Raw genomic sequence first — 13,164 nt, 5'->3', positions numbered from 1 at the left:
AGCTGCCAGCGTTTCCCTTTTTTAAAGGGAAATTCCCTTATTCCGAATAGGATTCCTCGCAAGAAAAGGGAAAAGTGGACAGCTATGATCTAGTCTAGCATCCTGTTTTCACAGTAGCCAACCAGATGCCTGTGGGAAGCCAGCAAACTGGGCATGAGCACAACAGCGTTTTTCCTACCTGTGATTCCCAGCAACAGGTATAACATTCAAGGACACATTCAAGCCAGGCAAAAGTGCTCTGCATATGAAGCAGAGCTGTAGAGAGAATTGGAAGGGGCAGATAGAGAGGCCTGGAGGTCTGTATTTGGTCCTCAGGCCTTCAGTTCCCAACCCCTCTGATAGTGTAACTTTGGTTTAGAGGGCTATAATGCTTTTGCCAGTACAGTGGTACCTTAGTTGTCAAACGTAATCCATTCCGGGAGTCCATTTGACTCCCGGAACTGTTCGAAAACTGAGACGTGGCTTCCGATTGAGTGCAGGAAGCTCCTGCAGCCAATTGGAAGCCACGGAAGCCGTGTCGGATGTTCGGCTTCCAAAAAACGTTCACAAACCAGAACACTTACTTCCGGGTTTGCGGCGTTTGGGAGCCAATTTGTTCGGGAGCCAAGCCATTGCACAACCAAGGTACCAGTGTAGAGTGTTCTGGACTGCTCAGCATGTTTTGCAACAGGATTTTGGAGCAAGGACAGCTGAATAGAGGAAGTGGGGAGGGAATGTTGTTTGGGACCCCCCTGCAAATTTTTACATGGCAGAAAAATATGCCCAGAGATTTACTTTATATCAGACAATCTAAAAATATTATTAATAAAAGCCTATAGCTGTGAACACAGATGCTTCAATAACATGTTCTTTGAGGACCACTTGACCCACTGCACAGCACCAAATGTGATTTTGCCACCAAATCCACATTTTACTGTCGTGAGTTGGCTCTGTGACAAGTGTATCTACATAATTCCTTTTCTATGAAATATAAAATACGGCAATGCTAGTTTGAATAATAGCTCCTCTAATATGTCTGTAATGCACTATTAGGCAGACTGATAGCATCTGTCTGCTTTTAGTATAAGCTTTCCAAGGAAAGTAGTAAGATTTTCATTTTAAACCTCACTCTTTGTTCTTTAGATTGAAGTGATGAAAAGTAATGTGATGTCACGTATTCATACATACTTTCAAGAGCTGGAGAAGTTTAAAGCTCGCTGGGACCAGTTAAAACCCAAGGATGATGTAATCGAAACAGGTCATCATGATTTGCTGCAGAAGAGTGCTGAGACCATAAAGGAAAAGAAAATTGAGTTTGATGAACTTGAGAACACAAAACAAAAGTTAATGTATGTTTATTTCTCCATATGCATGAATATATATATTACTCATAAGTGGTGTCCAGGAGAGGTGAGGGGTGGTGGGGTTTGTGATTTGTATTTGTTATTCTGCATTTTGTGTTTTTTATCTTGTATTTTTATGTTGTGAACTGTCCTGAGATCTACCGATGAAGGTTTTAATAAATATAAACAAATAATAAATAAAATAATAAAGTATACAATTTTTTAAAGCAAGCTAGACAATAAGAAGCAGAATATAACCATGTATAAAGTGTCATTTCCTGAAATTGTCAATTCTGTGTCTTGTAATGCTTAAATAGCAAGGCAATATATGTAGTAATTATGATAATTTTGGAATGGAAAGATCATGAATTTTCTTTAGCTTTGTGTAAAAGATATCTTGTCAATGCAAACATCCACATTAGCAGAACCTTCAATTGTTCGCTTGGCCAGGATTCTCTTGTTGCCTAGAGAACTTCAGTTATGTAATAAAAATAAAATGGCCCAGTTAATGGTTTGAGAGCAGCTGATATTTCAGCATTGTTGAAGCCATGTGGACAGAAGCCCCATTTAGCCCAGTCTGAGCTCTTTAAGGGAAGAGGGGGATATAAAATTTTCTCTGGGACACGCTTTTAACATTGCCATGTTCTTTTCCTTCAGCAATGACTGCTGTCACTTTGAGTTAGAAGAGCCTGATTTCTCTTTAGCCGATGAAATACGCAGAGACATTGAGAGCTGTGCAGAAATTTGGGCATTATATGAACAATTCCAAGAAGGTTTTCAAGAAAAAGCCAATGAAGACTGGATTACATTCAGGTCTGTCTTTCTTCTGAACTGCTGGCATTCCTTGGTTATAACAGTAGTTGACCCATTGTGAACTTTCTTTGACATGTGTTCCATTGCAGAAGCAAGACCTACTTGTTTGAAGAATTCTTATTGAACTGGCATGACAAGCTGAGAAAGATTGAGGAACACACTATAATGACTGTGAAGTTGCAGAAAGAGGTTGACACATACAAAGTAAGGTGCTGAATTTAAAAGGGGAAGAAAGCAAAAAGGATGTATTGGAATACTTTGTACAAAATTTATGAGAGGTGTTTTTATATATAAATGTATATGTGTTTATGGAGGGTTAAATTCAATAGTTGTGCAAGAAGAAGGCATCTCATATCAATTAATTAATTTTTAACCCACCCTTTCTCACAAAAGGAGCCCAGCAAGATAAGGAATTGTTCTGTCATGTAGAAAGTTAGATACATTTTGAGCTTCCTTCCAGATTTTAATAATACTTTGCATGCATATAACAGAAGAATAATCTTGTAATGTGTCTGAATGTAACAAGGATATATTAAAACGAGGTAGACATTTACATTTATTTATTTATTTATTGCCAAAGATGACACTTCCTGTCTTGAAATACGTTAGAGGAGAACATCTGTCGCCAGATCATTGGCTGGACCTCTTTCGTATTCTTGGTCTTCCCAAGGGTACTAGTCTAGAGAACTTGGTATTTGGAGACCTTCTAAAAGTGGCTGATGTCATCGTGGAAAAAGCAGCAGAACTGAAGGCAAGAATTACTTTTCAAAGTTGTACTGTGAAGCAGAAAATTATGTGGAGCAGTTACTTGGCTATTGAAACATTTTTGTAGTTTCCGTTCTTCTGTGGTGCTGAATGGAGGGCATGTGGATCAAGGTTGCCCTCTAGTGTCCAAAGCTGGGAAACACAATTCATTCTCAGGGGGTCACTCTCTGGATCAGAGGGATGTGCTGTGGTCTAAACCACTGAGCCTCTTGGCCTTGCGGGTCAGAAGGTCGGTGGTTTGAATCCCTGCACCAGGGTGAGCTCCCATTGCTCTGTCCCAGGTCCTGCCAACCTAGCAGTTCGAAAGCATGCCAGTGCACGTAGATAAGTTGGTACTGCTGCGGCAGCAAGGTAAACAGCCACATGACCTAGAAAGCTGTCTGTGGACAAACGCCGGCTCCCTCAGCCTGAATGCGAAATGAGCGCCGCAACCCCATAGTCGCCTTTGACTGGACTTAACCATCCAGCGGTCCATAACCTTTACCTTACCTTACTCTCTGGATCATAGAATCATAGAATTGTAGAGATGGAAGGGATCCCGAGCCTCATTTAGTTCAAACTCCTTGCAATGCAGGAATCTCAACTAAAGCACCTATGACAAATGGCCATCCAAAGGCAGACCATTGGTCCATCTAGCTCAGCAATTTCCTGTCTTTTTCCTGAAGCAGGGGTGTGTGTGTGTGTGTGTGTACACACACTCCTATTTTGTGGCCCTGTTTTTCTAGTTGTGTGAGTGTGTGAGTGACTGTTGCCTGGAGAATGAGCAGCAGGTTTCAGATTCTTTTAGATCATTTCCTGACACCTAAGTTAGTGGAAGGAGAGTGGAGTGATAGAATTATTTTTATTTTATTTTATTCTATTCTATTCTATTCTATTTATACCCCGCCCTCCCCGGCCAGAGCTGGGCTCAGGGCGGCTAACACCAGTAAAATTACAATAAAAACATAATAGGGGAAAAAACAATTTAAAATACAAGTTAAAAATACAATTTAAAATGCAGCCTCATTTTAATAATAGCCCATAGATCAAAACCATAAGGGGAGGGAAACATAAGGGTCAGACTGAGTCCAAACCTTGCAGGCCCTGCAGAAAGATGCCAAGTCCCGCAGGGCCCTAGTCTCTTGTGACAGAGCGTTCCACCAAGTTGGGGCCAGTACTGAAAAGGCCCTGGCCCTAGTTGAGACCAATCTAACCACCTTGCGACTTGGGACCTCCAAAATGTTGTCATTTGTGGACCTTAAGGTCCTCCGCGGGGCATAACAGGAGAGGCGGTCCCGTAGGTATGTGGGTCCTAGGCCGCATAGAACAGAAGTGGAGGAGCGTGTTTCTCCCAGGTTGTTTCAGGAGGCTCACTGTGTGAACATAAGTAGATCTTGCTGGATCAGGCAAGGGCCCATCTAGTTCAGATGCCTGCGGGAAGCATGCAAGCAGGACTTCAGCGCAGCAGCATTCTGCTCATCTGTGATTCTCAGCAACTGGTATTCAGAGCCACATTGTGGATTCCATAAGATTCATGGGAGTGGCTGTTGTGTGAATGAAAAGGTGGCGTTTGTCATAGAACCTTTTATTTAGATCCTTAAATCATCATTCACATGTGTACCAATATGTAGCTAGTTCCACAGTGTTTGATTTTGAAAAGATAATCTTGTATTGATTAACAAATTACAGTGGTACCTCGGGTTAAGTACTTAATTCGTTCTGGAGGTCCGTTCTTAACCTGAAACTGTTCTTAACCTGAAGCACCACTTTAGCTAATGGGGCCTCCTGCTGCCACCGCGCCGCCGGAGCACGATTTCTGTTCTCATCCTGAAGCAAAGTTCTTAACCCAAGGTAATATTTCTGGGTTAGCGGAGTCTGTAACCTGAAGTGTATGTAACCTGAAGCGTATGTAACCCGAGGTACCACTGTATATTTCATGACTTGTCATTTGTCTGAATCTCTTTTTGTTTTAAGTTTGGCTGTAGTAGAAATGAGAGTCAAAACATTTGCTTGAATGTGATTTGTGTCCGAAAACAGGATTTGAACAGTCGGGCTCATGGCGAAGTTACAATCCGAGAAGCCCTGCGTGAGCTCGAGTTGTGGGGAATTGGAGCTGTCTTTTCATTGACAGATTATGAAGACAGCCAGAGCCGGATGATTAAATTGATTAAGGACTGGAAAGACATTGTCAACCAGGTTGGTGACAATCGTTGCCTCCTCCAGTCACTCAAGGACTCTCCATATTACAAAGGTTTTCAAGATAAAGTTTTTGTTTGGGAGAAGAAACTTGCTGAGCTGGATGAGTATCTTCAAAATTTAAATCAAATTCAGAGGAAGTGGGTCTATCTAGAACCCATTTTTGGGCGTGGAGCTTTACCTCGTGAGCAAGCCCGCTTCAACAGAGTCGATGAAGACTTCAGGTCAGTTTTATGCTGCACAATGTCTTTCAATCCAAATATCTCAAAACATTCTTCAGAATGAAACAATGCAAAAAAGTATGCACAGCTTATTTTAATCTCATGTGTTTTCATACCCAGGAACAGAATTAATAGTTTTATAACATGGATGCAACTGCAGCAATAACTTAGGAATTAATCTATGACCTTTCACATTATAATGACATATTCCCCCCCCCACCCCCATTCTTTTAAAAGATCAATATTGTTAGATATCAAGCTTGACAACCGCATAACATCCTTGACTGCTCGAGCAGGAATAAGAAATGCCTTGATCACTATTCTTGACCAGCTTCAGAGATGTCAGAAATCCTTAAATGAATTCTTGGAGGTAAACATTTCTAATCTAATAATGAGCTGACATAGATGGAGTCAGAATAGGGTCACTGAGAAACACGAAAGAATGTGTTTGTGCATCCCAAGGATTGTAGAAGTAGGGAAAAATAGAAGCAACCTAAAAGGGCAAAAAAACAAAAGCGAAACACCCAAACAGCCCAGTGAGGATTCAGCAAGCCTAGTTGCTACAGGCTGGTGAATGTCGTGGGCAGGGGCGCATGCAGAAAAGCAGGCAGCACGGAATGGCCTCTGGTTCTATTAGATATATATTATTTAAAAATAAATTGTTTGGGGTATTTTATTAACATAAACTCCTGTCAGTGTAGGAGAGGCAATTGCCGTATCAAATAAATGCAGCATATAACAAGCAGAGAGGTGCTTGCCCCAATCTTGGTGGGCTGTTTGACCAGTATACCTTGGTGCACGGATAGCAAAGTTAAAAGTACAGAGCTATGCCTATTTTCATTTGTAAGAAAGTGAGGAATATGATATTAGCATTAAAATCAGAATGAATTCATCTATTTTGAAACAGGAAAAGCGCTCTGCATTTCCTAGATTCTATTTTATTGGGGACGATGATCTTCTAGAAATCTTGGGACAGTCTACCAATCCTTTAGTTATTCAGTCTCACCTGAAGAAGCTTTTTGCTGGTAAGTTGAGTCATTTCATTGTTTCAGGATGCCACATGAGAAGCAATTCATGCATAAAACAATGTTGTGTGCAAGGGTTTTACAAACCTGAATATATCTAGAAACAGCTGGCAGTCAGTTCTTAGTTTCCTGGCAATAGAAGCCTTCAAAGCACCTTTAGTTACAATCATCATCACTTTCAAATAATAAAAAAGAGTTCCTTTCTAGCAGTTGATATGGAAAAGTTGGAAAATACTTCAAGTATAACACCTGAGCCACAGAAGGCTGATGAAAATCTTTCTTCAGAAGTCTTGCTTTTAAAAAATAATAATTGTCTTGTCATTTATGCATGCATGCATATAACAATGATGAACCTTTTAATAAAATTATGTCATTAATTATGAACACATTTACTTAGACACTGAATCCTCTCTTATGAAACATAGTACTGTAGTATAAAAGCTTTATTGTAATCTAATAACATGGAGTAGATTATACTTCATTAATTGAATATTATGCTGTTAATTAACAGGAATTCACAGTGTGAGCTTTGATGAGGACTTTAAAAACATTCTTGCAATGAAATCTTTAGAAGGCGAAGTTGTACCTTTAAAAAATAAAATCCTCCTATCAAATGATGTTGAGGTAAGAAAGTAGACTTCAAACATAATAATAACACAAACTGGGAGAAGTAAGTGTGATTTGTGATGTTTCCTTTTATGTTATTTGCTAGGTTTGGCTAAACAAACTTTCTTCGGTGATGAAAGAAACATTGAAACAGTTACTGTGTGACTGCGTAACTGCTGGGAAAAGAACTCAGGGTTCAATTGATCCATCACTTTTCCCCTCACAGGTAGTTCTTCCTTCTTTTGCAATATGGTAGTTATTAAAATTGTTTAAGGAGAGACTGCATTTGGAGGAATAATATTTTTGTGCACTTTGAATTAAAGCTAACAGGCGGAGGTTAACAGATAGTTGTATTGGATTTTATTCATTTATCTTTGAAGGTCAGGCACAGTTTTGGTAGAAAACTCTGGTAAAGGTGGGAACACTTTTGTTTGTTTGTTTGTTGGAACACTGTATTTTTAAGAAGCCCAATAGTAACTGAAGCTTCATCTGGGCTGGCTTTAAATAATATTTAATGGAAACCTAAAAGTTAAGGGCATGACCATAAACTTACTGTGTTGCTACCTTCTGTTCCCAGAACCCCAGCAGACCCTAGGCAGGATTGAAGTCTCCTGGTTTTTGCAAACAACTCCCAGTGCTTCTGTGAATGGTGCAGTGAGCTACAACAGCTTGCAGCCAAGAGCTGCCTGTTTGAGTCACTCTACTCCAGGCTGAGTGGTGGGTGACTCTTACCAGTCACTTATGGTGCCTGTAGCCTGTAGCTGTTGCATAGCAGCTCAATCTATTCTTTGAACCTCAAGATTATTACTCTCTTCAAATAAACATAACCCTTTATTTCCATACATTTAAAAAAAACGACTTAGTCCCCTTTAGCTGGAACTAAGCCCCATTGAACTCAATGCATTCTTAAAAAAACATACATTAGATTGTTAACCAGCTACTTGAAGAGCTCTTTGCTTATTAGTATGTTTTAGCAGAGGAGTAGTGTGGGTTTGAAGTTTGCTTAACACTGAATGAAGTGCTAAGATTTGTTGAAGCATCTATCACTGAATACATATAAATCCATTCTTGCTTATGAATATTGTTTTCCCAATAGATTATTTGTTTAGCTGAACAAATTCAGTTCACAGAAGATGTTGAATGTGCAATCAAAGAAGGTAATTTGCAACAGTTAGAATTAGAACTGATGGCTAAATTGGAGCATTACACCAGCATAGACACTAATACAGAAGATTCAGGCAATACAGGTATGAAAGAGGATTGCAATGGCTTTTTCCCCCAGGCTTGAAATTATTTTCTCATAACTGAAGCACACTTGCTGTTAATAATTATATTAAAAATTTTATCCCCCTAATTGTACAATCGGAATGACGGCTGTAATTTTGTATGGTTGTACCCATTTTGACTGTAATCCAGAACTGTTTTGTATGTGATTAATGCGTAGTATTTCATTTTGACTGCTCTATATTGCAAAGGTATCACAGTGGCTTCCAAAATAGTATAAAACAATGTATTAGAGAGAGAAATTACAATTGAACAATTAACATTATCAATGAATTGCCAAATATCATTAGTGAACTATGGAACCATCACAGGTCAGCGCATCCTAACATTTTGATTCGCCTAGAACACCCAGAAAGACCCCCTCTCCTGACTTCAAAGTCCAGGTCGGGGGATGTAGGATTCCTTGTGCATGTAAGGTGTCCTCAGGTGATACTTACATTTCCCCAAGGGAAACATTTTGTCCTAAAAGGGAAAGTTGGTGATGGGGTGGTAGTTCTCAGTTCATAGGTGTACTACTACCTCATCTGTTTATCACAACCAATAATTTTAGGTTAAAAATAATGGATATGACATCTGGGCATCTGCTGGGTGAGAAGTTTGATCCTCTAATCCATTTGAAGTAGACGTTCCAATGCTAACTGTAATGTAAACCATTTAATGTACAGTGGTACCTCGGGTTAAGTACTTAATTCGTTCTGGAGGTCCGTTCTTAATCTGAAACTGTTCTTAACCTGAAGCACCACTTTAGCTAATGGGGCCTCCTGCTGCCGCCGCGCAATTTCTATTCTCATCCTGAAGCAAAGTACTTAACCTGAGGTACTATTTCTGGGTTAGCAGAGTCTGTAACCTGAAGTGTATGTAACCTGAAGCGTATGTAACCCGAGGTACCACTGTATACCATAAGAGTAGCTGGGGAAACCCAGCCAGATGAGCGAGGTATAAATAATAAAATTATTAAAAATTAATGCTGTAAGACAAGCCACTTGGCAAGCTGCTTCTAAATTCAGATCCTAAAAAAATTACATCTTCTGTTAAATAGTTACATTGTATACAATGGGTGGCACTTTCCCTCCTTTTGTTACATTTTATTTGTAAGCGTGAATGAGAAGCTTATGATTGGATAAAGCAAGATAAATAAGAGGCTGATATAATTGCTTTTAAACTTTTAACGGTCTGCTTAATGGTCTCCTGGAAATAATATTATTTATCTTCAGAATCTGGGATCCTTGAGCTGAAGCTTAAAGCTCTTATACTTGATGTTATTCATAACATTGATGCTGTGCGGCAGCTAAATGAAGCCCAGGTGCAGAGCAATGATGACTGGGCCTGGAAGAAGCAACTCAGGTTTTATCTAAAGAATCAAAGATGCTGCATTCAAATGGTGGATGCTGAACTCGAGTACACTTATGAGTATCAGGTACTGTTCTCATTTCAGTTTCAAGATTTATTGCAGGCATCTCCTAATCATGCATTTTTCTTGCATTCAGAAATACTACCGCTTTCCCCATCCCTCCTTCATAGCACATTCCATATTATTTAAGGGGAGCAAAAACTATAGTCATCCTTGCTCACTAGCTGAAGTGCTTGAAACACTTCTTGACTCCTGTATCCCAGAATGAATGGATAATTATTTTCATTTGTGTTTGCTCTTGATAACATGGTCCCCATCAACTGTAATAGTCATTTTTGTTTAGCTTTTTTTAATCACCAACTGTCCAACCATATGACATATATAAGGTACCTCTTTCACTTCATGGTGTGCTTCCTTCCTTCCATGGCAAGCTAACAGATTTGTGGGCGACTTCAGGAAATATAGACTTATGCACATTTGCATGGTTTCCCTCATATATGACAAGCATAGATTATTACTTATTTGGAGTTTGCAGTTCTGTTGTCTATTTTACATCTGTACGATTGAGCTAGGATTGTAAATTTGATCTTATTGTGCTGGGTGGTAAGATATGTTTCTTTATGTCATTAGGGTAATTTGCCAAAGCTTGTTTACACGCCATTAACTGATAAGTGTTACCTCACGCTTACCCAAGCTATGAAGATGGGCCTCGGAGGGAATCCTTATGGTCCAGCAGGAACTGGCAAGACAGAATCTGTAAAGGCTCTGGGAGGACTGCTTGGAAGACAAGTTTTAGTTTTTAATTGTGATGAGGTGAGACAGCATATGCAATTCCAAGTCCTCGTTTTGGCCTTTATAAGCTACTGCTGCTTTATTTTTGATGCTATATTTTTGCAAGTCCCTTTTGAAGTCAGGTTGTGAAAAGCAAAGTAAAATTATCCTGAATTAACAACAATTTATAATGTTACTCTATTAATAAATACAGCAATGTTCAGACAGTATTTGCCCCTGCCGCAGACCTCTGCGTGTGACAAAATCAAGAGTGGGTCTTGGGCTCTCATGTTTCCTTTTGCTCCCCGAGTGCCATCTCTGATTTCTTGTAAGCATGTGAAAGAGAAACACAGAGCCAATGTTTAAATTAAGGCAGAATCTCCTAGTTTGTGTGCTATCTTCTAGTAACAGGAGTGGAGTAGGAAGTATGCAAAACTAAGACTACCCGTATTTTTTGCTCTATAAGACACACCAGACCATAAGACGCACCTAGTTTTTGGAGGAGGAAAACAAGAAAAAAAATATTCTGAATTTCAGAAGCCAGAACAGCGAAAGCAGCGATCCCTCTTGCTGTTCTGGCTTCTGGGATAGCTGCGCAGCCTGCATCTGCTCCATAAAACGCACACACATTTCTCCTTACTTTTTAGGAGGGAAAAAGTGAGTCTTATAGAGCAAAAAATACGGTAGTCCCCCCATGCATGAGGAGTGGGAGAGGGAAGCAATGTCTGAATAGGCCCTAATGTATTTTTCAAATACCATTACTCCCCCCTTCAATACATTTATTAAAACTTTTCAAATAGGAAATTGAATACTGAAGGTTCCATATCTTAACTAACATTCTTATTTCAAGGGCATTGATGTGAAATCTATGGGGCGAATATTTGTTGGTTTAGTGAAATGTGGAGCCTGGGGCTGTTTTGATGAGTTCAACCGGCTGGAGGAAGCTGTTCTGTCTGCTGTATCTATGCAGATCCAGACAATTCAACATGCTTTAAAGAAACACCAACCTGTGTGTGAGTTACTTGGAAAGGAGGTAAAGTATGGTATTTTATCCTCTTTTACAACAGTTCTGCCATTTTCTTTATTTTGAGTTATGTACCTTGTCCGTTCCTGTACTCTTGCAGTGGCACTCTAATCCAGGCACCCCCAAACTCAGCCCTCCAAATGTTTTGGGACTACAATTCCCATCATCCCTGACCACTGGTCCTGTTAGCTAGGGATGATGGGAGTTGTAGTCCCAAAACATCTGGAGGGCTGAGTTTGGGGGTGCCTGCTCTAATCTGTAGGATCTTAATGAGTGAAAGAATCATCCTTGGAGCCCATCTACTTCTTTCTTTCTTCTAAATTTCTTATGAACCCCCCCCCTTTTTTTTTGCATGAGAAAAACTGTAAAGGTCAAAGAATTGTCCTAACCGTAAACTAGTATAATTCGAAGGATTTTAGTAATTAGAATTTTCAGCTTGTTTGTGTCAACAATTATCTTTAGAAGGCTCTCATAAAGAGGAAGAACATAAAAACTAGATAGATGTCTAAAATGTATTTGTTTGGCACCATTGGATCAGAACAACTGCTTCTTTAGTACAGTGTCCTGTTTGGGTCAGCGGCTGGTGCTGGTGCTTCAAAGGAAGATGTGAAGAAATAGCTTCAGGGTAGAGTTGTTTCTTGCCGTTTCTGGCAAATGGGGAATGAGAATACATGGGGACTTTGCCAAATAGTCATTAGATACACAATTGTTTCATAAGTCCCTTATGAATGCATTTTTTAAATGTCAGGTTGAAATGGATCGCAACTCTGGAATTTTTATCACAATGAATCCTGCTGGAAAGGGCTATGGAGGCAGACAAAAATTGCCCGACAATCTCAAACAACTTTTTAGACCCGTTGCTATGACTCGGCCTGATAATGAACTCATTGCAGAAGTGATTTTATATTCAGAAGGTTTCAAAGATGCAAAAACTCTGGGAAGAAAATTAGTGGATATTTTTAATTTAGCAAGGTAGGTGTTTTATTCTATCTCCAGGCAGTCCATTTAGGAAATATAAACTTTGGATCTTTGGGATGCATGCTAATTCTTTAATATCAGCTCATATGGTACTTTGCTATTCCTGAATACTAAAAATCGTAGAGGGAGAAGTCATGGCTGTGAAGCATTATTGTGTTCTTCTTTTGATCTAGTGTAGCATATTCATTAAGGGTAGGTGCTATGAGCTGGAAGACCCAGGTTCAAATGCCAGCCCATGCATCAATTTCCTGACTGGCTTACATCTCCTTCCCCAATACAAGCATAGTAATACTGACTAACTTTAAAGGGCAGAGGTGGGGAAACTCTGTCAGGGGCTCCTGTTTGGCTCATGAGGCCGTCCTTTTGAAACCATACCTACCTGTCAATTAACTGATGTCACCTTGATGTCAGCTGATAGGTGGGATCAGCTCAGTTCAGCTGCATGTGGTAGTTCCCTGCTCATTGACTGATGTGATGGTGTTAAATCCTGCTAGGTTTGCTTCTGCCATTCAGGGAACTCCTCCACATAGCTCAACTCCACACCCATCAGGGGATGAATGAGGTTAAATCCTGCTCTGTAACTAGCTCCCCCACCCTTGCTGACCAACTTTGAAAGGGGGGGTCAGTCCACCCAACTGTCAATTACCTGTTGTCATTAAGATGATTGGCTGGCTCAACCCCTTGTCAAAGTTGAGCCATCTAGTGGGGGGAGATAATAATCTGGTCCCACAAGCCAAAAAAGGCTCCCCGCCCCTATTATAAAGTTACAGTGGTGCCTTGGGTTACAGGCGCTTCAGGTCACAGACTCCACTAACCCAGAAATAGTGCT

At 40.0% G+C, this 13,164-nt stretch overlaps 1 protein-coding gene across 1 annotated transcript in view; it reads left to right on the top strand.

Moving 5' to 3' along the window:
- The window catches only part of DYNC2H1 (dynein cytoplasmic 2 heavy chain 1), a 144,528-nt gene that overhangs the window by 23,481 nt on the left and 107,883 nt on the right, over positions 1-13,164 (top strand). Inside the window, exons 22-35 of the mRNA XM_083608904.1 lie at positions 1,123-1,328; positions 1,980-2,135; positions 2,225-2,339; positions 2,716-2,886; positions 4,917-5,299; positions 5,534-5,666; positions 6,204-6,321; positions 6,833-6,945; positions 7,034-7,153; positions 8,024-8,174; positions 9,426-9,628; positions 10,193-10,375; positions 11,184-11,366; positions 12,106-12,329. Coding sequence (XP_083465030.1) covers positions 1,123-1,328; positions 1,980-2,135; positions 2,225-2,339; positions 2,716-2,886; positions 4,917-5,299; positions 5,534-5,666; positions 6,204-6,321; positions 6,833-6,945; positions 7,034-7,153; positions 8,024-8,174; positions 9,426-9,628; positions 10,193-10,375; positions 11,184-11,366; positions 12,106-12,329 — 2,459 coding nt within the window. The remainder of the gene's footprint in view (positions 1-1,122; positions 1,329-1,979; positions 2,136-2,224; positions 2,340-2,715; positions 2,887-4,916; positions 5,300-5,533; positions 5,667-6,203; positions 6,322-6,832; positions 6,946-7,033; positions 7,154-8,023; positions 8,175-9,425; positions 9,629-10,192; positions 10,376-11,183; positions 11,367-12,105; positions 12,330-13,164) is intronic.

The sequence above is a fragment of the Podarcis filfolensis genome, assembly GCF_964270895.1.
Source record: "Podarcis filfolensis genome assembly, chromosome: 4".
NCBI lineage: Eukaryota > Metazoa > Chordata > Lepidosauria > Squamata > Lacertidae > Podarcis > Podarcis filfolensis.
Note: the sequence above shows the minus strand (reverse complement) of the source record. Positions and strands in the feature narration are given on the sequence as shown.